The following is a 25,149-nucleotide window of genomic DNA, read 5'->3' on the forward strand; positions in this document are numbered from 1 at the left end:
GTTCAATCCCTGGCCTGGAAATGTTCACATGCCATGGGCACAGCAAACAAAGAAACAAAAAAACCCAACGTTTTTAAAGTTTTAATAATAATAACCAGTAACTTAACCCCAATCTGTAAAACCTTATCTTATTACCAAAACTTGACAAATTATTTAATTTTACATTTCATGAGATGAGGGAATTATTTCAGTATGAACTCTGATCCCTTAAGCATATATAACAGACAGTATACAGTAACATTTGTGATAAATTTCCTACTTAGAATACAAAAGTAGTGCTTTTCTGTTTCATTGTACAGAAATAATGGGGGCATTCATTTATTCTACCATGAGACATACAACTTTAAAGTCATATGTTTTTGGAGTTCCCATTGTGACTGCGGGTTAAGTGTCCCTGAAAATGTGGTTTTGATCCCTGGCCTCATTCAGTGGGTTAAAGATCCGAAGCTGCCGAAAGCTGCATCACAGGTCACAGATGTGGCTCGGATATGGTGTTGCTATGGCTGTGGCGTAAGACAGTAGCTGCAGCTCCAATTCAACTCCTAGCCTGAGAAGTTCAATATGCCACAGATATGGCCTTAAAAAAAAAAATAAAATAAAAAGTCATATGTTTTCCAAGCATTCTTCATAAATCCTCTGTAGCCTGCCTTAAAAACAAATACACCTTGGAGTATGCAAAGATTTCTTCATGCAGAATGTTCCAGGCCGGCATGCATGCAGAAGTTCCTGGGCAAGAATCACAACAGTGACAATGCCAGGTCCTTAACTTGCTGAGCCACAAGGAAACTCCACAAAAATTTCTTAAGTAGCAATAATCATAAATGCAGGGAAATGATAAATAAACTAGATCCCATTAAAGTAAGCTTTTTTTTGAGTTTCTGTCGTGGCAAAGAGGAAATGAATCTGATTAGGAACCATGAGGTTGCAGGTTTGATCCCTGGCCTCGCTCAGTGGGTTAAGGATCCAGTGTTGCCATAAGCTGTAGTGTAGGTTGCGGATACAGCTTGGAACTGGCATTGCTGTGGATCTGGCGTAGGCCAGCAGCTGTAGCTCGGATTCGACCCATAGCCTGGGAACCTCCATATGCCGTGGGTACGGCCCTTAAAAAAAAAAAAGACTAAATAAATAAACAAACAAAATTTTGTTTATTAAAAATCATTCAGAGAGGGGAAAAAAGGTAAGCTCAACACTGGGGAAAATAGTTCTTAACGCATCTATCCAACAAAGAGTATTTAAAGTATTTAAATTTCAGAGTATTTAAAGGATTCTCAAAAAGTAATTCATAGGCAAAATAACAAAATTTTAAGAATGGGTACTTCATAAAAAGGGATAGCCAAAGAAAGGTGTTCATTATCTACCAGGGAAATGCAAATTAAAACCACCATGAGATATTCCTACACACCTACGAGAATGGGTAAAATTAAAAAAGACTAGTGATACAAGTGCGAACAAACACTAAAGTAGTAACACAAAGGAGGAGTAGAAGTAAAACCACTTTGGGAAAGCAGATACATACTTTGGCAGTACCTATTAAGAGTTAAAAATCTCACTCCTGAGTATACACCCCAAAGAAATCACAACGGGCCTACCCACATTTAGGAATATTCTTTGCAGTTTTTTTCACAGTAGTCAAAGCAAAAAAACCTCCAAGTGTCTATTATTGAGAGGATGAAATACTACACAGCAAACAAACAAAACCCTAAAAAACATATATACTTAACAACATGCATATTATCTCAAAGACATACATTTTGTTAAACAAAGTAGATACACAGAAAAAGAGTATGTGCTACATAATTCCACCTGAATGAAGTTCAAAAACAGGCAAAGTCAGAATACTGCCTGGGAAGGGGGACAAGGACAAACACCCTAAGTACCAGAAAAGCTCTATACCTTGATCTGGGTGGTTAGCAAAACATACTTTTAAAGTTAATGTACTTTACACACTTTACAGAATTTTTTTAATTTATTTTTTTATATAGGGCTACACTCGCGGCATATGAAGGTTCCCAGGCTAGGGGTCCAATCAGAGCGACATCTACCAGCCTATGACATGGCCACAGCAACGCTAGATCCGAGCTGCATCTGTGACCTACACCACAGCTCACACAACACCAGATCCTTAACCCATTAAGCAAGGCCAGGAATCGAACCTGTACTCTCATGGATACTAGTCAGGTTCGTTACCGCTGAGCCACAAAGAGAATTCCCTGAATTTATTTTAGAACTTAAAAAAAAAAAGTACAGTGAAAACCAATACATTGGAAATCGAACTTATTATAACTAAATAAGAATGATGCATTTCCACTGTAAAAGATGAGATGCTCTGCTAGACTGGGATTAACATATCTATCGAAGTTTAGTTTTTTTTCTCTTGCCTCAGATAGTACAAACTGTATGACTTCACTTAAGGATCTATGCGGCTTCACAACCTTTATATATATAATACATTATACATATTATATGGAATGCAAAAAATAAACATCTGACTTGGATGTCTGGAATATTCTTCTTGGAGCAGCACAGACTTGAGGACTAGACATACTTCTCTGGATCTATTTGATTATTTGGTTTTATGTAATATTTGCATAGTTATAATATTATAAAAGTACTGGTTTACAATTTTTTGACTAAACTTTTTGACAAAACAGACAGATGTGGTAGCAGTGGCTAGAGTGTCCACCATGACCCAGAAGGGCACAGCACTGCAGAACTACAACAAGCTGGTCAAATGCATCAAGGAGCTGTGTCAGAAGCAGGAAGAGATGTGCAAACAGATCCAGCAGGAGAAGGATGAGAAACAGTGGCTGCAGAATGAAGTGAGGCAGCTGAAGAGAAGTTGGCCCAAGTCAACAAGAACCTGGCTCACAAGATCACCTCTTGTAAAGAGTTTGATGGGACCATCATGCAGAGACAGAGGCTGCCTACCTCAAGATCCTGGAGAGCTCACAGACTCTGCTTAGTGTCCTGAAGAGGGAATCAGGGAAGCTGACAAGGCCACAGCCCCAGAGCAGAAGAGCAATGGAGACAAGGACAGCTGACAAGGCCACAGGTAGAGGGAACTGCCTCCACTGTGCCCATCAGGCCTTAGTCTCCAGCAATCTGTCTTCAAAGCATCTTTGTTCTTCATGGCAGTGGCTACTTTCTCTTCTTGTCTTGGGTGCCAAGAGAGGCAGCTGCCAATTGCCACCAGCTCTGGGTGACAAGGAAGCCCTGGGTGCAGCCCACCAGCTGGGTGTCCTGGCCTTACACTCACACAGGTTCTGGGTCAGTTCTACTCAGGGCCTCTGAGGCCCTCCATACACCCATGGGCTGCAGGAAAGGCCCCACTTCTAGTCTCAGCACCACAGGAGTCCCCTCACCTTATCACTTGGCCAGCAGGTGTCCAGGCAATGGGAAGGGGCTGGGGCCCTCCTTCACCTCAGAGCTGGCCCTGGGGGCTAGTACCTATCAATAAAGGTTGTCTTTGTAAAGATAAAAAATAAAATAAACTGACTGACAAAACATAAAAGAATCTGTTCCAGAATAGAAAAGAATAACTATAAAGCTGACAGTATAAAGTAATTAGGTACCTAACAGAAATTTGGGGATAGAAAAGACGAAAGTGACAGCACAGAGGCAGCAATTTCCTCACTTTACATAGTTAAGTAGTTAAAAAGCATGTATTAAGACTATTTATTATTTTTTTCCTTTTGTCCATATTTGCAGCATACCGAAGTTCCCAGGCCAGGGACTGAGCCTTCGACACAGCAATGACACCACCAGATCCTTAACCCACTGCACCACCAGCAACTCCAAGACAACTTTTTTTTTTTAAGGGCTGAACCAGCAGCATATGGCCAGTTCCCAGGCTAGGGGTCGAAGCAGAGCTGCACGTCACAGCCACAGCAATGCCAGCAATGCCAGATCCAAGGCACATCTGTGACCTACAATGAAGCTTGCAGCAACACAGGATCCTTAAATCAGTGAGCAAGGCCAGGGATTGAACCTGCATCCTCATGGATACCAGTCGGGTTCTTAACCTGTTGAGCCACAACATAAACCCCAAGACAATTTATTTTTAAAAAGAACATTTCTGTCCTTCTCAGACAAGTAGGGATTGAGCCAACAGAGGTATGCATTGTCCATACTAAGATTCTAAGATCCATTTTAAAAAAATCTGATGTAACAGTTAAAGCTATTAAAAAAGCATCTGGCAGAGCTCCTGTCATGGCTCAGTGGAAACAAATCTGAGGAGTATCCAGGTTCAATCTCTGGCCTTGCGCAGTGGGTTAAGGATCTGATGTTGCTGTGGGCTGTAGTGTAGGTCACAGACATGGCTCGGATCCCACATTACTGTGGCTGTGGTGTAGGCTGGCGGCTGCAGCTCCAATTTGACCTCTAGCTGGGAATTTCCATATGCTACACTAAAGACGGAAAAAAAAAAAATCTGGCATAATTCTGCTAGAAGTGATGGCAATGAGTTGCTGACATTATTTCCGCTTGTCTGTTTCTAAAACTTCCATATGTGAAAATAAATCATTCCATTTTTCAGACAAACCTAGCAGGATAAACCAGAATAGCACAATTCCAGGTGTGTAGTTAATGCTAATAATGATTAGTCAAGGTGAAATTAAATATATTACTTGAAGGTCTTTAAAGACTAAATAGATACATGTTTACTTTTAGTGTACCTAAGATTATTAGAGAAGCTATATATAGTAAAAGAAATTTAGGCCCAAACAACTACATTAAAAAACTAACCAACTGCTAGGATGAGCAGAAATAGATGAACCTGTATTTTGCCCCAAGTGATTGATTATTTATTTATTTATTTATTTACTGTGCCTCCAGCATGTAGAAGTTCCAGGGCCAGAGACTGAACCTGCACCACAGGAGTAACCCAAGCCATAGCAGTGACAATACAAGGTCCTTAACCTACTGAGCCACCAGGGAACTCTAAATAATTTAGATAAATGGTTTTCATTAATCTCATGATGGCGTCAAGGATAAATCTTGGAACAACGAAAAATTTCTCAAAGTATACTATACAAGGCCATTGTGTAGGGAGACCTACTTAGCCAAATAGCCTTAGTGGTATCTTAGCACAAACCAATCCCTGGTGTTTGCAATGATTACATATGCTTATGAAAGCAGAGAGAATAATATATTTCCAGTTACTTACTCAAGGATACATGCCTACACTCGTGCCTATTACACACCTGTTCCTAAGGAATAAAAAGGTGAGCCCAATGAATCGCTAATCTTAAGAAGTGAGTCTAGTGAGTTCCCACTGTGGCACAGAGGAAACAAATCCAACTAGTATCCATGAGGATGTGGGTTTTGATCCCTGGCCTCACACAGTGGGTCGGGGATCCACTGTTGCCGTGAGCTGTGGTGTAGTTCGCAGATATGGATTGGATTCAGTGTTGCTGTGGCTGTGGTGTTGGCCGGTAGTTGTAGCTCCATTTAGACCCCTAGCCTGGTAACTTTCATATGACACAGGTGCAGCCCTAAAAAGCAGAAAGAAAAAAAAAAAAAGTGAGTCTAAGAAGCCCTGAGAGATCAGTGAATAATTTCAGAGTGTAGTGTTTCCAAGATTAGAGCCACACATCTTGAATGGAAATTCGGTCAACATAAATAGGATACCTGGAGTCAACTTACAGCCTAAGAAAGAATACAGACACGAATATAGGCAATTATGAAAGTGTATGGTAAGGAAAATATGGGGGCTCTCAGAGCAGAGAGGATGCTTACCAAATTGAAAATGAAAATCAGTTAAAACTGTGGCACAAAGAATAACTAAGATGACAAGTAAGTTAAGTGAGATGAAGAATAAAATAGGAAGAGAATACTACTTACATGAAAGTCAGAATACAGTAGGAAAAAAGTAAACAAAAATCAAACCAAATGCAAATAAAAAGCACAGTGCTGGAGTTCCCGTCGTGGCGCAGTGGTTAACGAATCCGACTAGGAACCATGAGGTGGCGGGTTCAGTCCCTGCCCTTGCTCAGTGGGTTAACGATCCGGCGTTGCCGTGAGCTGTGGTGTAGGTGGCAGACGCGGCTCGGATCCCGAGTTGCTGTGGCTCTGGCGTAGGCCGGTGGCTACAGCTCGGATTCCACCCCTAGCCTGAGAACCTCCATATGCCGCGGGAGCGGCCCAAGAAATAGCAACAACAACAACAACAACAACAACAAAAAAGACAAAAAAAAAAGCACAGTGCTTTCAAACAATCAAGTTCTATGTGGCTCAAACAGAGAATGTGAAAAAAGATGAGGCAAAAGATGAAGTTGCAAAGGTAAACAGCATAGGACAACAGAAGCCATTTGTAAAGAAGAACTGAAAGGTGATGACATTGGTGACAAGAGATCACTCAGGAGCCAGTTGCAGATTCCCAGCTAAAAGATGATGATGGACTGGATCAGGTCAATGGCAGAAAGAACAGAGAGAAATGGATGGATTTAAGGGATGTAAAATTCACAGAGTTTTGGTGCAAGGATTACTGTGACAAACGCAGGACAAAAATGAATCAGGGATACCACCAACATTTCTAATTTAGTCAAGGCTTTAATACCTAGTGATGCCATTCTTTGACACTGAGAAGCAAGTAGAATGAGTGAGTTTGGTGTTGACAGAAGTAGTAGGAGGGCTGCACCAGATAAAGCCAGAAGAATACACAAATGGAGATGCCTGAAAGGCAGTGGGATACATAAGTCTCAAGCTCAAAAGAGGGAATTCCCAGTGTATGCCTAGGAAAAGTGTATAAATTACAGAGTGAGAATAGTGAATAGAACAGAACTCAGAGGAGTACTCTTTTAGGTAAAGGCAGGATAGGTGATTTTGTAAAGTCAATTAGAGTAGATGAAAAGTAGGCCTACGATGGTGGCCTTAGTTGTAGGTAGCTGAGGTAAAGGAGATTTTACTGGAAATGAGTAAAACATAGAAATGAAAGGCTGTGACAGGAGTTCTTAAACTGAAGCATGCATCAGAACCATACTAAGAGAGCTTGTGGTTCATACTGCCGGGCCCTATAACCAGAGTTTCTGATTCAGCAGTCTGGAGCTAGGCCTGAAAATGTGCATTCTCATAACATTCCAAGGTGAAGCTGATGCGGCTGGTTGGGGGGCTACACTTTGAGAGCTACAGGGCTAGGGTGTAGAATGAACAATACATATAGACATGAAATCACACTGGATTGACAGCAAGCCTTGGGAGAAAGAAAAGCCTGTGAGTGAGGTGTTAGCACTACAAATAATTAAATGGGACAAACCAAGAAGTCGAAGCACAAAGGACCATGAAACAGCTGGATAACACAAGTCTCAAAGGATTTATGGGGATTTTAAACTGAAGTAGAGAAATGGTCTGAATACAGCCCTGAGACCAAGGGGGAGAATGACTTCACCTCTTGGCCATAAGGTACACATAGAGGGAAAAAGTGAGCTTCAACTTGAGAGGGTTAAAGGGTAATACATTATCAGGAAAGGAAAAGGTTTCAGTCTCAAGTTCCAAAGGAATTTAGTTCAAATTAAAACAAGAAACCATTTTTAAAACTATCAAGTTGGAAATTAAAAAACTATAATCCACAATTGGGGAGGATTTAGTTTCTTTCATACTAAGAAAAACAATTAAGCGTGTTTCAGTTACTGGAGTTTACATGAAAAAAAAAAAACCAAAACCCTCACCTTCATTTATTAATATTATGTTGCCATACACCACACAGCATACAACTGTTTAAGGTGAAAATAAAAAATTTATCATCTCAATTCCTAAACCCTCAGCTAATAACATTATTATTAAAATTCTCTTATGAGTATTATCAAAGTTTTCTCTGCATGCAACAGCCTGAATACAGCACCCAAAGAGCTCAAGAAACCTCAAAAACTAGAGTTCCCGTTGTGGCTCATCAGGTTAAGAACCTGACTAATATTCATGAGGATGTGGGTTCAATCTCTGGCCTTGCTCAGTGGACTAAGGATCTGGCTATGCTGAGAGCTGCAGTGGAGGCTGCAGACAGGGTTTGGATCTGGCTTTGCCATGGCTGTAATGTAGGCTAGCAGCTACAGCTCCAATTCAACCCCTAGACTGGGAAATTCCATATGCCATACCTATGGCCCTAAAAAAAGAAAAGAAAAGAAAAAAACCCCAAAAAGGATAAACACAAAGAGAACCACATCTAGATATACCACAGTCAAAACTTATGCTAACGACACAGCAAAAAAAAAATTGGGGGCCACTCCCACGGCATGTGGAAGTTCCCTGGCCAGGGAATGAACCTGTGCCACATTAGCAACCCAAGCCACTGTAGTGATAATGCCAGATCCTTAACCCACTGTGCCACGAGAGAACTCCAAGACGCAGCAAATCCGGAAAGCAGCAAACCAGACAATATGATTAACGGCTGACTTAGTAGAAACAATGGAGGCAAGGAGGCAGCAGAATGACACATTCAAAGTGATGAAACTGTTAAACAAAAGGCCAAAGAGCATATACATTTGTAGGAACCACCAAACTATATTACCAAAAGTTGCAACAGTTTATATTCCCCACTGTACTAAATTCTCACATTAGATACTACCAAATTCTTTTTACACTTTTGACTTAATGAGGTCGCGTTCGTTTGTAATATTACAAAATTTCAATGCTACCAACTTATTTATTTTTATTTACTTTTTTATTTAATGATTTTTACTTTTTTCCATTATAGCTGGTTTACAGTGTTCTGCCAATTTTCTACTGTACAGCATGGTGACCCAGTTACACATACATGTATACATTCTTTCTTCTCACATTATCATGCTCCATTATAAGTGACTAGATATAGTTCCCAGTGCTATACAGCAGGATCTCCTTGCTTATCCATTCCAAAGGCAATAGTTTGCATCTATTAACCCCAAATTCCCAGTCCATATCAATCTCTCCCCCTCACTCTGGGCAACCCCAAGTCTTTTCTCCATGTCCATGATTTTCTTTCCTGTGGAAAGGTTCATTTGTGCCATATATTAGATTCCAGATATAAATGATATCATATGGTATTTGTCTTCCTCTTTCTGACTTACTTCACTTAGTGTGAGAGTCTCTAGTTCCACCCATGTTGCTGCAAATGGCATTATTTTGTCCTTTTTATGGCTGAGTTGTATTCAATTGTGTTTATATACCATATCTTCTTAATCCATTCATCTGTCCATGGCCATTTAGGTTGTTTCCATGTCTTGGCTACTGTGAATAGTGCTACAATGAACATAGGGGTGCATGTGTCTTTTTTAAGGAAAGTTTTGTCTGGCTATATGCCCAAGAGTGGGACTGCTGGGTCATATGGGAGTTCTATATTTAGTTTTCTAAGGTACCTCCATACTATTTTCCATAGTGGTTGTACCAATTTACATTCCTACCAGTGTAGGCAGATTCCCTTTCCTCCACACTCCCTCCAGCATTTGTTATTTGTGGACTTATTAATGATGGCCATTCTGACTGGTTTGAGGTGGTACCTCATAGTAGTTTTGATTTGCATTTCTCTAATAATCATGCTGAGCATTTTTTCATGTGCTTGTTGGCCATCTGTATATCTTCTTGGGAGAAATGTCTATTCAGGTCTTTTGCCCATTTCTGAGTTTATTTCTGTGCATGGTGTGAGGGTGTGTTTCAACTTCATTGATTTACATGCAACTGTCCAGGTTTCCTAGCACCATTTGCTGAAAAGACCATCTTTTTCCCATTTTATATTCTTGCCTCCTTTGTTGAAGAGTAACTGACCATAGGTGTCTGGGTTTATTTCTGGGTTCTCTATTCTGTTCCATTGGTCTGAATGTCTGTTTTGGTACCAGTACCACACTGTCATGATTACTGTGGATTTGTAATATTGCCTCAAATCTGCAAATCTTATCAGTCTAAACCATCTATGAAGAAATGCACCATAAATTGTCAAATTCTTTTCATCCTCATCTCCAGTAGTCTGCTAACTCTGTGCTCTAGCTACAGAATACATTAATAGAGAAGCTCATGAACTTCTTAGTATTACTCCCTAAGTAAAATCGCCCTAATTTCTTTAGTAATTTGCTTCTTTTTAACTGTACTTTATATATACCTTTATATATAAAACTTAAACTATGCATTTATTATTATGAACTTCCTGGGGAAACAAAATGTCATCTTAATTTTTCTGTTCTCCTGTGTATATGAGCATTAATAAGGAGGCTCCCAGTAAATGTCTGTGGAATGAATGAAAGGATACAAGTACATATTGATGAAATGTACTGATTAAAGAATATAAGATAAAGACAGCTGAAGGAATGGTGGTACCATAAGATGATACATGGTTTATTTCCACTAGCTTACAACAATAATGGAGATAAGACTTACTGAAAGATAGCAACAGTATTAACATAAGCTGACAATAACAGTAACTATGTGTTAGTAAACTAAAGAAGGTTGGGATTAATAAAGAGGAATCAGGGGCTTTATAAACTGTGCTGGTTAAGTCAATTTATGGCTTCATTAAGTTAAGAAATTTGCTCACTAAAGCCCATGGCTGCTTTTACTTTTATTACCTTCAAATCCCATTGCTTAAACAGACATACCTTAGGCAATTATCCAGGACTAATTACGTAATTTGTTTGTGGATCATTCAGGCCTTCAATCTGTTTTTTTTCCTAGACTGAAGTCAATTAGGTAGCCTGAGGTTATGAAACAGCACTGACTCAGGAATTTAAGCAACCTGGGATTTTACTTCACACACAGGAGTTAACTACATTTGTTTCTTCAAGTTTGTTTTTCCCCTTCAAAAGGGAACCTTTCGCAAGGTGGGTAATGAGCCAAGAGCCTCCTGTTACAATGCCTTTGGGATCTATAGCAGTGTTCCAGCTGAGGCCACATTCTCCCTGGTTAGCTCTCAGTGAAAGACCAAGCATGACAAAGGTATCAGGGTCTGGCCATTTCTGCTTATTGAGGCATTCCTCTTTGGGAAATCTATGCAATGGAGTTCCCTACAGGGCTGCCAGACACTCTAACAGCTGCAGCACAGTCTGTGTCTTGTCCTACTGAATCCTCCTCCCTTCTTTCTCTCCGTAACAGGAGTCAGAACTCTATCAAGGTCTGCCTACTACTTCTCCTCCTCTTTATCATACATAGGTGCTATCCCACAATAAATACCACCTCCCCTTTTAACTCTCTTAGCATCTGCTTCCCAGAGGACATAAACTGACACATTGACACATCCTGTTCTCCAATTCCAAGGTTTACTGAAATCTAGCTATCTAGTATTGCCAAGTTTACCAGAATATTAACTGGGCATTTAACTAGGTTAAAAGCAGACTTGTGCGCTACAAAGGAATGCAAATTAGAAAATCTTTTCCAACTTTTTAAAATTTCACCTCCTCTGTAGTATTGGGCAAAAATTAATTTGGTTTAGCCAATCAATCAATATTCAACATGCAGAATATACAAAAAGTACTTACATAACTGTGTTGTCATCCACTAAAATATCACAACCATGAGCAGGACATGAAATAGTCTGAAAAAGAAATTTAATGTCTTTATTCAACAAATATTTACTGAATGCTTACCACTGCCACGCACTTTACTGGTTCTGCAGATACCTTAACATCAATAGGTCCTAAATTATGCCCCTTCTATTAAAGGAAATGTGTTTATCACCATAAAGTAACTAAAAATGCTAACCTAAACGATTGGTTTTTCAGTATAAAACTTGAACAGAAAAGCAAGAGACAAAACAAGAGTTCTAAACAAGTTTAACCTGATAAACATAAATGCTAATGCCTGCCGAAAATACATTACCCAGACTGTATCTTCAACTGGAATGCCACACTGTAAATTTAAAAAGTCTCAATTATCTTTTAGTCATTTTAATCTAGGAAAAAGTTTCCCCATGCAATTCACAATCCAGAATGCTTTAACTGTTTGTGTAAGAGTCTAAACACTGTAGGAAACTCAACAAAAACTAAAAAACAAATTGCATTCTTTACCTGTCCCATGCCTTCTTCCATTATTTTGGTAGTTAAATATTCACTCCAGCACTGCATACAAAACTTATGTCCACATTCAAGGCCAGTGAAATACTGCAACAAAAATAATACATGGACTTTAAAAAAAACATTAGCAGAAAAATCACTACACATAGTGACTCAATAAGGTTCTTTTCTTTGGCCATGCCCACAGCACGTTGAAGTTCCTGGACCAGGAATCAAACCCTCACCACAACAGCAACCCAAGCCACTGCAGTGACACCACCAGATCCTTAACCTGCTGTGCCACAAGAGAACTCCCTTATTAAGGCTCTATTAAGTCATATTTCTTATAGTGGCTAAAATGTCTAATTTGACAAGACTAAATGGGCTCCTAAAATGAACTTCTAGGTGGTGAAATCAATACATGCAAATACACTGAACAGCAAATACCTAATGAGGAATGCATTTATTTTATTTTGTATTTTTTATTTTATTTTTTTGTCTTTTCTAGGGCCACACCCACGGCACATGGAGGTTCCCAGGGTAGGGGTCAAATCGGAGCTATAGCCCGCCAGCCTGAGACCTATACTACAGCTCACGGCAATGCCAGATCTTAACCCGAAACCTCATGGTTCCTAGTCGGATTTGCTAACCACTAGGCCACGACGGAAACTCCAGGAATGCATTTATTTATAGTAGATATTTATAACTTTGAGAAAACACAGACAAGTCTGTACCAGTATGAGAAGATGCTCAACATCATATCCTTAGTCATCAGGGAAATCTAAGTCAAAGCCAAATCAAACACTACTTTATACCCACTAGGACAGACAGCTATAATCAAAAAGACAGATAACAGTGTTGACAAGAATGTGGAGAAATTAGAAATCTCATACACTGCTGGTGGAAATGTAACATGGTACAGGAACTTTGGAAAACATTCTGGCAGTATCTCAAAAAATTAAACAGTTATTACCACATGATCCAGCAACTCCATTCCAAAGAACTGAAAACACACGTCCCCCACACAAAAACTTGTATACAAATGTTCACAGAAGCATTATCCACAATAATCCAAAAGTGGAAACACCTCAAAATGTCTATCAACTGACAAATAAGCAAAATGTAGAGTATCTATATAACGGGGTGTAACTCAGCCATAGAAAGAAGTATTGATACCTATTCTAATGTGGACAAACCTTGAAAACATCATGTTAAGTGAAAAAAGCCAACCACAAAATACCACATATTATTGGATTTCACTTATATGAAATGTCCGTAATAGGCAAATTCATAGAGAAAGAAAGTAGATTTGCAGTTGCCTAGGGCTGGGAAGCTTCAGGGGGGAATGGGAATTGACAATAAAAGGATACAGGTCTTTTGAGGTTATAAAAATGTTCTAATTAATTGTGATAATGTCAGCACAACTCTGAGTATATTAAAGACCACTTTAAATAGATGAGTTGTTTGGTAAGTGAATCATATCTCAATAAAGCTATTATTTTTTAAATGTCACATAAATACAGAACTTCATGGAACTGCATGGAACATAGCTGATCTAGAAAATAAATAAAATCTTATGGAAACTAAAATATTTACTTGAACAGAATAATAGTAACATTACTTACATGATTTGAAATACTGCCAATTTGATAGACAGTTAAATGAAGTATACTATATTCTATAACGGGACCTTAAAAAGAGGTATTTTAAGTAATATTAAAGAGAGTCTTGGAGTTCTTGTCGTGGCTCAGTGGTTAACCAATCCGACTAGGAACCATGAGGTTTCGGGTTTGATCCCTGGCCTTGCTCAGTGGGTTAAGGATCCGGCGTTGTCGTGAGCTGTGGCATAGGTCACAGACATGGCTTGGATCCCGAGTTGCTGTGACTGTGGCTGTGGTCAGCAGCTACAGCTCTGATTCAATACCTAGCCTGGGAACCTCCATATGCCGCAGGTATGGCCCTAGAAAAGGCAAAAAGACAAAAAAAAAAAGTCTAGAGGACTGCACTTTCAAAAGATAATAGTTACTGTATTTTAGTTTATGAATATTTTATAATATTTGCTACCAAATTATTTTTAAATGAATTAAGTAATACAGGCTCATGGTTAAAAACAGTTATTTAACAATGAACTTACGTTGAAAAAGAAGTCTTCCTCATCCTCTACTTCGCTACCCAGAAGTAATCCCTATTTCCAATATATTTACATATTATATTCTTCCAAAGATGTTCTAATGAACACAAGTATAGATACATACAAAAAAGTACCACAAACTCTCTTTGGCATTCTCGTTTTCTTTATCTTTTTCTTTTTTGGCCACCCTGTGGCACATGGAGTTCCTAAACCAGGGATCAACTGAGAGAATGCTGGATCCTGTAACCCGCTGTGCCTTACATAGCATTGAACCTGCATCCCAGTGCTGTAGAGATGCTATCGATCCTGTTTCACCACAGCAGGAACTCCTGGTTTTCTTGATGATGATGATGATGATTATGACTGATGATGTTTGTGATCAAATTCATGTATTCAGGACAAATTTTTACAAGTGAAATTATAACAGTATATATTTACAACTTGATTATTACAAAGCTTTGTTCAAAGAGGTTGTAGTAATTTACACCACTGAAGAGAACCTAATTCTCACACCCATGTCAACACAGTAAAATATTCCAACTCTTCAATCTTTGCCAATCTAACAGGTGAAAATGAACTCCATCAATTACCATTATAATTATAATTATAATTATAATTATAATTTTAATTTCTTTTTGTGAGTGAAGTTTAAACATCTGAAGAAAGATTTAAGGCTGTATATTTCTTTTTCTGTGTTCTTTCATCACCTATTTTGCCCACTCACAGGTTAGGGGTCCCAGGTTAGGGGTCAAATCACAGCTACAGCTGCTGGCCTACGCCACAATCACAGCAACGCAGGATCTGAGCCATGTGAGCTGAGTCTGCAATCTACACCATGGTTCACAGCAATGCTGGATCCTTAACCCACTGAGCGAGGCCAGGGATTGAACCTGTGTCCTCATGGATACTAGTCAGATTAGTTTCCGCTAAGCCACCATGGGAACTCCTAGGCTTTTCTTCTTACTGATTAACCGAGGAGTTTTACTTATTTAGAAAACTGGTTTAAGTATGGAAAATATCTTCTCCCAGTTTAAATGTTTACATTCTGCTGCAACAGAGAAGCTATTTATTTATATGTAGCACAATGTGTTAGTTTCACAATTTAGGGCTTCTAAATTAATTAACTCTGATATAAGGACTTGGGTAGGAATTCCACCCCAAATGGCTATCAAGTTGTTCCAACAGCATTTATTATATAATATACCTTATTTAAAATTCCTCCTCTATTATATACTAAATTATCCTCATGTATACTTCACTCTGTCCTTTTCCACTGCAGTGCTTATTCCTGAATTTAGCAGGATTAGTTCCCCTCCTATCCCCATCAATCTATTCTTTTTATTATTATTCTATTTTTCCAAATATTTGTCATCCATTTACTTCCCCTTACTTTCCTTATGAAAGTAAGATCTTTCATACTTTTTGCCAAGTTTATCCCTAAGCTCTTTTATTAATTTTGTGGCTCTTCCAAGCCTTTTATAAGTGGCATTTTAAATTCTTTTACAATTTCCATTGGGCTATTATTTACAGTATGCTTACAAAATTTCTGATGTTGCTTATGATATAAATGCAAATACTGAAGATATTATATTATAGCATATCATATCAATGATAGAAAAATGCCTGGAAAGTAGTCATGGAAGAAAAATGTACCAGAGTCTTGTGACTGGTTTTACAGACTAAATGACATGGAAAACATCAAGTTTAAAATATGGTGTTATTTGGAGTTGCCACTGTGGCTCAGAGACAACAAACCTGACTAGTATCCATGAGGATGCAGGCTCAATCCCTGGCCTCACTCAGTGCGTTAAGGATTTGGCATTGCCGTGCTGTGGTGTAGGCTGGCAACTGCATCTCCCCTGGCCTAGAAACTTCCACATACTGTGGATGCAGCCCTAAAAAGACCCCACCCCCCTCAAAAAAGGGACTGAAAATGATTCTAGGTCATTCACAAAATGAGTGAAGCTAAGTATTTGGGAAATCAATATTACATATTAAAAAATATTCTAGGAAACAAAAATCTGTTCTCATTACTCCCCAGTAGTGAAAGAGATCTGGCACTAACCTCTTGCCAGATTACCAATGTAGTTTATTTGGTTTTTGAGGCTGTAATGAGAAGGACATTCTACAAAGGACAAATACAGTACAGGCATGTAATAGCAATTCTAAAATGTTTTACTCATAACTTAAAAACTCATACACATCCTCAAGTGCTTTATTCTTTTTTCAAATAAGAATCCTTAAGACTGAGAGAGTAAAGGTTATTACAATGGTTACTAAGTGATCACTGTAAGTAACATCTCTACTTTTAGAATTTCTACATCAGGGTTCACTATAAGATAAAAAGACAAAAACAAAGCCTTTTGTTCTTTCCAATAACTTTTAAAATTTAAATACGTAATAATAAGATTAAACAAGATAAATTAGAAATAAATTACACTCATATGTTTGAAGGTAAAGCAAAAACTAACCTGTATACAACATAGCCATTGTGCTCAAGAGTTTTGTCATCATGGATATATCAGGGTATCTTCCTGTCTTATCCAACCCCCCTCCCTTTTTTGGGCTGTGCCTGAAGCATGCGGAAGCTCCTGGGCCAAGGAGGGAATCCATGCCACAGCAGTGACCCAAGCCACTGCAGTGACCACATCGGATCCTTAACCTGCTGCGCCACAAGAGAATTCCTCATTTTGCTTTCCTTCCTCCTCCTCTGACAAATTTGTTTTTCCTTACTAACTTATACTTACATACTTGGCTCCCTGGGCCTGACTCAGGGGATCAGATTATCTATTCATCGAACTTATCTCTGTGTATATTGTAAATGTATCTGATGAAGAATACATGAAAATATAAAAAATATTATCAACAGAAATTAACGGTCCTGAAGAAAAAGTAGTCAAAGAACAATGCACATTCTTAAAAGCTTCTTTTATCTCCACCATTTACACACATAGCAACTAATGTCAAACAGCTGTAAGAACATTGAGAATGATCTTCCCTCCATCAGAAGCTGCCCATATAATCTTTAAAGCCGAAGCCATTTTGTTTATAAAAACTGAGCAAATAAAAAGGGCGCCAGTTCCCTCATCTGTAAAATGGAACGAGTTAAAAAGGAAGACAAGGCAGTAATTAGGTCAGGTGTATTCAGTATTCCCAGGAGCACAAAGATTCAGAGGAGCTCCAGGGGTGGGGAACCAGAGAGTAAGCTATGCAATCTTCAACTTAATGCATTTATCTAACATACCTTATCCTTAAATAAAATTTACTTCACAAAAATGAAATACGGTAGCCCAAGCTATATTATTTTCTAGTAGAGAGAGGGTTTAATATAGCTAGATATTATGCTTTGATTCAAAGGAACATTATTATATGGTAACTACTGTCAGGGTTAAGAATCCCCTGAATTGGCCACAACACAAGGGGAGAGTGGGATGGGGAAACACTCTCTGAATTTAAAAAGTGTCCCAAAGTCTCAGGAAATTATTTTTATTTATTAAAAAATATTTTTTTGGCCACAGCATTCAGCAGCTTGATGTGGGTTCTCAGTTCCCAGACCAGGGCCACAGAAGTGAAAGTGCCAAGTCCACCAGACCACCAAGGAACTCTCTAGGAAACTGTTTTCAAAGAAGAGACCAGAGTTTCTGTAGTGGCTCAGTGGTTAACGAATCTGACTAGGAACCATGAGGTTGCGGGTTCGATCCCTGCCCTTGCTCAGTGGGGATCCGGCGTTGCCAAGAGCTGTGGTGTAGGTTGCAGACGTGGCTCGGATCCCGCGTTGCTGAGGCTCTGGCATAGGCCAATGGCTGCAGCTCCGATTAGACCCCTAGCCTGGGAATCTCAGTATGCTGCGGGAGTGGCCCTAGAAAAAGACAAAAGGACAAAAAAACAAAAAAACCACCAAAATAGTTAATTTCAAAGTATTATAAACTAAACTATCAGAAGTATTTACTTAAAACCTGTTTTTGTGTAGCAAAGTTGCTTTCTAGAAGGACAAAGGTATAGAAGATGCATAATAATAAAAGGTAAGTATCAGTGTTTGAAGAGACTAATGGAAACTGAAAACACAGGAGTTATACAATCTAAATAAAGAAAACATCCAATTAATAAAGCTTCAACAAAGAATCTCAGGGTAGCATTTATGCGCAAAATGAAGAGGTTAAAATTATTCTTCTTTATTAGTTTAAAAACTATGAGAAGTCCTAATTTCATTGTTATGATTGTGTTTCCATAACACTTACTTTTCAGACCCATGCTATTGGTTTTTTTTTGTCCTGTCTCCTACATAGCCAACTTCCTTTAAAAGAGTAATTTGTTTATATTTTATTGCCTCCACTTCCTTTCCAATCTTCAAGTCAATGACTCTTCAGCCCAAGCAGTCTGGCTTTCCATGTTATCACAATAGTCAAAGTAACTTTCCAAGATCATCAGTAAACTACTGTTAATTCCAAACTCACCTTTCCATTCTTTTCTCTGAAGCTAGCACTGTTTACCATTCTTGGAACTGCATTCTCTTCCTTTAGCTACATTTTTCTAGTTTACCTAACTTGAGAGATTAGTTCAAATGTCAATGTCTGTGGGAAGGCCTCTAATCAGTAACTGGGTTGGGTGTCTCTCTAACACAACCCCATGGTATGATGCCCCATCAGAGCACTCACCATTTTTTCTGAGTATGTCACTTTACTTATCTGCCAGCTTACCCCTGTAAATTATCTGAGGTAAGCATTATGCTTTACTCACCACTGTTTTTAACATTTAGAATAGTGCCTGGTATGTTGAATTAATGAATGAATGAATAGTAGGTTCTCTACTATCAATTACAAGTACAAGCACAATTTATACTGCAAATCTCTATAGATGACTTTCAATTCTACTTTGTTCTGTCAAACAATACCAAGGGTACAGAGAAAGTTACAGGGTATATTTGTAAGTAGCTACCTTTGGTACTCAAATTACATTTAAGATTTAAACTGAGGAGGAGCTGGCTATAACAGAGCAGGAGGGGAAATGCCAAGGAATAAGGAAATCTTGCCTAATCTGGGACAAATTATTTGGGTCTTAGTATTGCTTCACAGAAACATTTATAAACTGTAAATGGGAAACAAATGTCACTGGCAAAGAGAATCTGTTAAAGATAACAAAATGGTCAAAACTTAATGTTGTTTTATTTTCCCTTTTAGGCCACACCCACAGCACATAGAAGCTCCTGGGCCCCAGGATGGAAAGGGCACCTCTAAAGAGACAGCCAGATCATTAACCCACTGTGCCGAAGTATTTTTAGGGCCGTACCCATGGCATATGGAGGTGCCCAGGCTAGGAGTCGAATCAGAGCAGTAGCCAACAGCCTACGTCACAGCCACAACTACAGCAATGCCAGGTCTGAGCTGCATCTTTGACCTATGCTGCAGCTTGCAGCAATGCTGGATTCTTAACCCAATGAGAGAGGCCAGGGATAGAACCCTTATCCCACAGATACTAGTCAGGTTCTTAACCCACTGAGCCACAACAGGAACTCCCTAATTATTTTTAATAGTGGTGCTGATTGTTCCTTTTAAATACTTAAGTTAGAATGGGATTTAGGGGGAAATGGTACAATTCCCAGGCTGATAGATTTGAAAGAATTTCTTATTCAACTTATTTGAAAGATTAAAACAACATGAAACAAACAAACAAAAAAACCCAAAAAACCTGAAACCTGGAAAGATTAAACTATTAACTAGCCAAAGCCAAGAAGCAAATGGTCAAAACTAGATAATCTGGAAATTCAATTCAGCATTTTACCTACTACTGATTTTCCATTAATGAGCACATAATTAATTTTCTTTAACTTCTTTTCTAAGCACTTGCATGTGTGAACAAATCAGTTCCCTTCAAAAGAAAATCTTTAGAGGTACACATGTTAAACTAACATAAACAATGAAAAACCTTCAGATCCTTGGCTGGGGAACTTCCACATGCCACCAGCATAGCCCCCCAACAAAAAGTAAAGAAAGAAAAAGCTCCAATATGTTAACGTATACAATATGGGTGATAAAGACCTAGTATAAAGTGATTACCAGAAAAAGCTGTTTAACTATTAAAGCAGAGTCTATAAACAAGATAATTATAATTATTATAGAATTAAATTATTCTTAGATACATTGAAACACCTTAAGAGGTGACTTCCAAGTAACTAAACAAATTTTCATTTTGGCCACAAATATAATTTTCCTATGGATACTAATAAAGTGCCTTTATAGGAAGACTGTGTTTATTTAGGCCTTAAATTTCCTCACTAGATATGCCAAAGTAAATCATCTAAATTCAATAGGTTTTAAGAAGAACAACATTTGTACTTAAGAATCTCTGTTAAATGGAACTATATGTGTGAAAATCTTTTGTTATGAAGAACCCTAGAAGCTACCTGGTCAAACTAGCATTAAGGACATTTTATAAATGTTTTGGATATTTATTCTAAAAACTTAGTTTTAAATCTATCATAATTTGGATGAAAAATAATTCTATTTCCTGGCTACCTATTACACAATTCTCTTATGATGGTAAAATAAACCTGGAAAAGACTTAGGTATGTAATGACAATGTGGACAAGTGGCTGCTTTAAAAAGCAAATGGGCAAGAAGAGAGAACAAGTGCTTACTCTTTCTCTCCCTTAATATATTTGATAGATGACTGCTTTAATTACTACAACCCCAGATTCCCATATCTTCCTTTCTTTAAAAAATGAAAAGCTGCTTTACCTTCTGAAATACAGAGTCTGTGCTAACCTTAAACTACCAGATACTCACCGAGTTAGGGTAATTCAAGTAGCAGATCTGACAAGGCATATCCTGTGCTGATGACCTTGTATTCATCTGGCGTGTTCGAGACTTTTTACTTGGATTAATTACATGACACTCAGCAAAGAGCTTCTCCAGGTTTCCATCAAAGTACCTGCATTATTTAAACAGAAAGGATGAGAGCCCAGCAAGAGCAAACTGTTAGAGCTCTCCAAAAACCTGATTTTCTACAGGGAAAAGCAATGAAGTGATTAAACCAAGACTATAACCCTTCTTGCTCAGAGGAAATGAGTAGTATGGCTACAAACTGTAGCAAACAGAAATACATATATATATATATATATATATATATATGTATGAAAGCAGGAGAAATTTTTGTTACTTTTTTTGACATACTTTGTTTTTGTCCTGAGAAGTTAAGCTATTAACAGTACCATAACTAAAACTAAGGATAAAAGTTGTACTATCTCTAGCAGTACCTTATGAAGAGTAATGATATTTTAAAAGGGTAGGCTATATTTCACACAAATGAATTAACTTTACTGATTAAATTTTAGTTATTCCAGTTTAAATATATTAGTAAGTAAACTGCCTACAAAGCATACTATATCCTACAAATCATTGTTAAAAATGAAAATATGGGAGTTCCTGTCGTGGCGCAGTGGTTAACGAATCCCACTAGGAACCATGAGGTTGCGGGTTCGGTCCCTGCCCTTGCTCAGTGGGTTAATGACCCGGCGTTGCCGTGAGCTGTGGTGTAGGTTGCAGACGCGGCTCGGATCCTGCGTTGCTGTGGCTCTGGCATAGGCTGGTGGCTGCATCTCCGATTCGACCCCTAGCCTGGGAACCTCCATATGCCGCGGGAGCGGCCCAAGAAATAGCCAAAAAAAAAAAAAAAAGAAAATATGATGTGCCTCTACAAGACTAACTTTCTAAATAGTCTCTTAAAATATTTTCATTTCATTAGGAAAGGAGAAAACAAAAAAGTATATCTTTATGAAGTTTTTACATCAAATTATGTATTAGTTTTTCCCATATAAATATCTATCTAAATATAAAGAAGTAGTTTACTACCTAAGATATCGACAGCATGGCATGGGAAGTCCTAGATACAGAGTTTTAACTAAATTGTAAACTTCTTGACAAAAGACAGTGGTAAAAACTTAGCCCAGTATTTCCCACTAATCAGTTAATACATGATCTTTAGCCTCCTGAAATATCAACATTCTAAAGGGAAAAGCAATAAACTTTCAACTTGTGAACCGATATAACCACAAAAATACTAATGTGGAATCTGGTGAATTTACTTTTTGTTGTTGTTTTGTTTTGCTTTTGGCCATTTTGCAGCATATGGAGTTCTCGGGCCAGGGATCAGATCATAGTTGCAACCTATGCTGTAGCTGCGGCAACAGTGGATCCCTTACCCCACTGCACCAGGCCTGGAAGTACCAGCGTCTTGATGCTGCAGTGATGCCACCGTTGCACCACAGCAGGAACTCCTGAATTTACTTTTTAGCTTATGAAGTCCAGGTTTAAATAACTACAGTGTTCTTTGTATATAAATAGGCTTTCAAGATAAAAAACCATCAACACCCAAAAGAGATTTCCAATATTTTTAATGAAGGTCTTATTCAGGCTGTGTCAAAGCATTTACTGTTACCTCCAGAAAACCACTCAAATGAAATGAACCACATCACTCTCTAAGACTAATAAATATATACTTTTTTTTGTCTTTTTTATGGCCCCACCCATGGCATATGGAAGTTCCCAGGCTAGGGCTCGAATTGGAGCTTGCAGCTGCCAGCCTATGCCGCAGCCATGCCAGATCCGAGCCTCGTCTGTGACCTACACCACAGCTCAGGGCAACGCCGAATCCTTAACCCATGAGCAGGGCCAGGGATTGAACACTCATCCTCATGAATACTAATCAGGTTTGTTACCACTAAGCCACAATGGGAACTCACCAAAGTATCTTTTTATAAATACTCTGACTATAGTTATGTTTCAATTAAATGATCAAATTATCAAAAATGTCAAATGTCAACACAGTATAAAAGAGGAACTCATATGAAGTTATACCTGATGATTCAGCTAATTGAAATATATAAAGCGAATAAATCAAATGCTTTTTTACAAATGTTACCGCTAAAAAAATGCAAGTTTTATCTGAAAGGTAGAACATATATGAATCTAACACTAATTATCAATAGGTAAATAAAGCAAACTCTTTCTCTTCATAAAAAATACTCATGCTTTCAAGAAAGGATAAATCCTTGTCATCCAAAACTTGACCACACAAGATTACCAACTCCTAATACTCTGGTAAACATTCTAGACAGCATTCTATGCAAATACAGCCAAACAGACAGGTGCTTGTTTCATATAATTTCATACTCCAGGCTTATTATCTGCTTTCTTCACTAAATAATATGTAACAACATCTTTGTCAAGTAGTGTGGGTCTACATTATTTTTCATTGGTATATAATATTCCACCATGACTTATACCACAGCTCATGGCAAGGTCAAATCCTTAACCCACTGAGAGGCCAGGATGCAAACTGACATCCTCATGGGTACTAGTTGGGTTCATTACCACTGAGCCACAACAGGAACTCCAATCTGCACTATTTCTTGCTGTTGCTTATGTGGTTTTAACTTCTGCAAGATTACTACTTATTCTTTTATTCTTTTTCTTAGTTCTGTCACCTTTTAATCTTGTTCTGTTGTTTTATCAGTTTATCTTTGATCCCAAGTTAGAGTCTACATTTAATTTTCTTAAGAGAACAAGGAAACTCGCCCATCTCTGCTAATTATGATAGTTTTATTACAGGATACTATGCTTAAGAATATAGGTGGATTCTTAACTCCCCATACTGTATATACATGGCCCCTATATATTTGAAAATTCCTTCAGTTTGCTGACTTTTATGTATATCGTTGCCTGTGAAAAACAGACCAAAATGAAGACCGACTGATCCAGTGTGAAGCACTGCAGCTCAGGCACTTTGTTTAATGAGATAACACATATTCTCCTTGCTTCACTGACTTTGGTAAACAGCTGCAAAGCTTATCCTAGGATACTACTACCCTCCTTTCCTGCAAAATTTGCCCATCCTTTGAGAAATCATATTGACGAAAAGAAAAACAGAATGGCAGTGTCATTTTTCCTTTAATGGAAGAAAAGCATGATTACAGTACCCCACCTTATATCTCACATGGCCTAGGTTTCTCTAGATTATTAGAAGCATAATTTCAACAAGGACCTATTGTATAAAACAGGAAAACCCTACTCAATATTCTGTAATAAACTGTAGAGGAAAAGAACCTGGAAAAGAAATGGATATATATGTATATGTGTAACTGAATCACTATGCTGTACATCTGAAATTGATACAACACTGTAAATCAACTATAATATAAAATAAAAATTGATTTGAAAAGATTAAATGAAAAAAAATCCTCCTCCCTCCACAGTTCATTTTGTTCTTTCAGTATATTTATAGAAATATAGTTAAACAAAATGGTACCTAAACAGCCAATTTTTCATTTTCCTTGACTATTTGAAAGAAATATACCAAGTAATATGAATTAAATTTCAAGGCAGGAATATAACTATGTCTGGTTATGGGGAGGGGAGACATGGCTGGTGGGGTGTATATCACTTGCTAGTGTTTCTTCTTGAATTGAGTGGCATCATCATTTGTCTGCTATGTCAATATTTAATTTTATCATTATGAGTTTATCTTAAAAGCCACTAGTGCTTCATACTTCATAAAAAGACCACTGTTCAAGTAGTACTTATTTTCACAGAAGAATGTGAAAAGCAAATAATAAGCTACTTTAAAGTTATATACTGGGCTTTTCCACTGTATATTCTTGAGCTATCAGAGTTCAATGCTCCTTATACTCCATTAATGCTCCCGTTACATATTTATACATCCATCATCTATTACTGTAAGCTTGAGAGAGAGCAAACACACACATATATGAAAATTCATAAAAACATATAATACATATTATGTATTGCCACATATACACTTGCATATACATACACTTTCACTTCTAAATAACAAAATAGGTTTTGTTTCAACATTCTCCTGTGACATTTAATGGGTACCAAACTTCGATTTCAAAAGGCAACAAAACAGTAACAATTATTCCAACAAAGCACAAAAAAAGATTTGTGGCATCGACATCTCTTTCAGGAATTGTCATTTCAACCATCCTTTGGCCTCATTAACCTGCTTCTAATGGTGTCACCTTTTCCACTTCTAGAAAAGGTATATTTAAGCATAAAT

At 38.0% G+C, this 25,149-nt stretch overlaps 1 protein-coding gene and 1 pseudogene across 2 annotated transcripts in view; one reads left to right on the forward strand and one right to left on the reverse strand.

Moving 5' to 3' along the window:
- The window catches only part of ARIH1 (ariadne RBR E3 ubiquitin protein ligase 1), a 116,794-nt gene that overhangs the window by 29,771 nt on the left and 61,874 nt on the right, over positions 1 to 25,149 (reverse strand). For both annotated transcript variants that reach the window (XM_047797307.1, XM_047797308.1), the window contains 3 exons: positions 20,859 to 21,003; positions 11,961 to 12,053; positions 11,433 to 11,488 (listed from right to left, as the gene is read on the reverse strand). In XM_047797307.1, the coding sequence (XP_047653263.1) occupies positions 11,433 to 11,488; positions 11,961 to 12,053; positions 20,859 to 21,003 (294 nt within the window). The remainder of the gene's footprint in view (positions 1 to 11,432; positions 11,489 to 11,960; positions 12,054 to 20,858; positions 21,004 to 25,149) is intronic.
- On the forward strand, positions 2,685 to 3,041 carry LOC125136476 (Sjoegren syndrome nuclear autoantigen 1-like; annotated as a pseudogene).

The sequence above is a fragment of the Phacochoerus africanus genome, chromosome 9 (genome assembly GCF_016906955.1).
Source record: "Phacochoerus africanus isolate WHEZ1 chromosome 9, ROS_Pafr_v1, whole genome shotgun sequence".
In the NCBI taxonomy this organism is placed as follows: domain Eukaryota; kingdom Metazoa; phylum Chordata; class Mammalia; order Artiodactyla; family Suidae; genus Phacochoerus; species Phacochoerus africanus.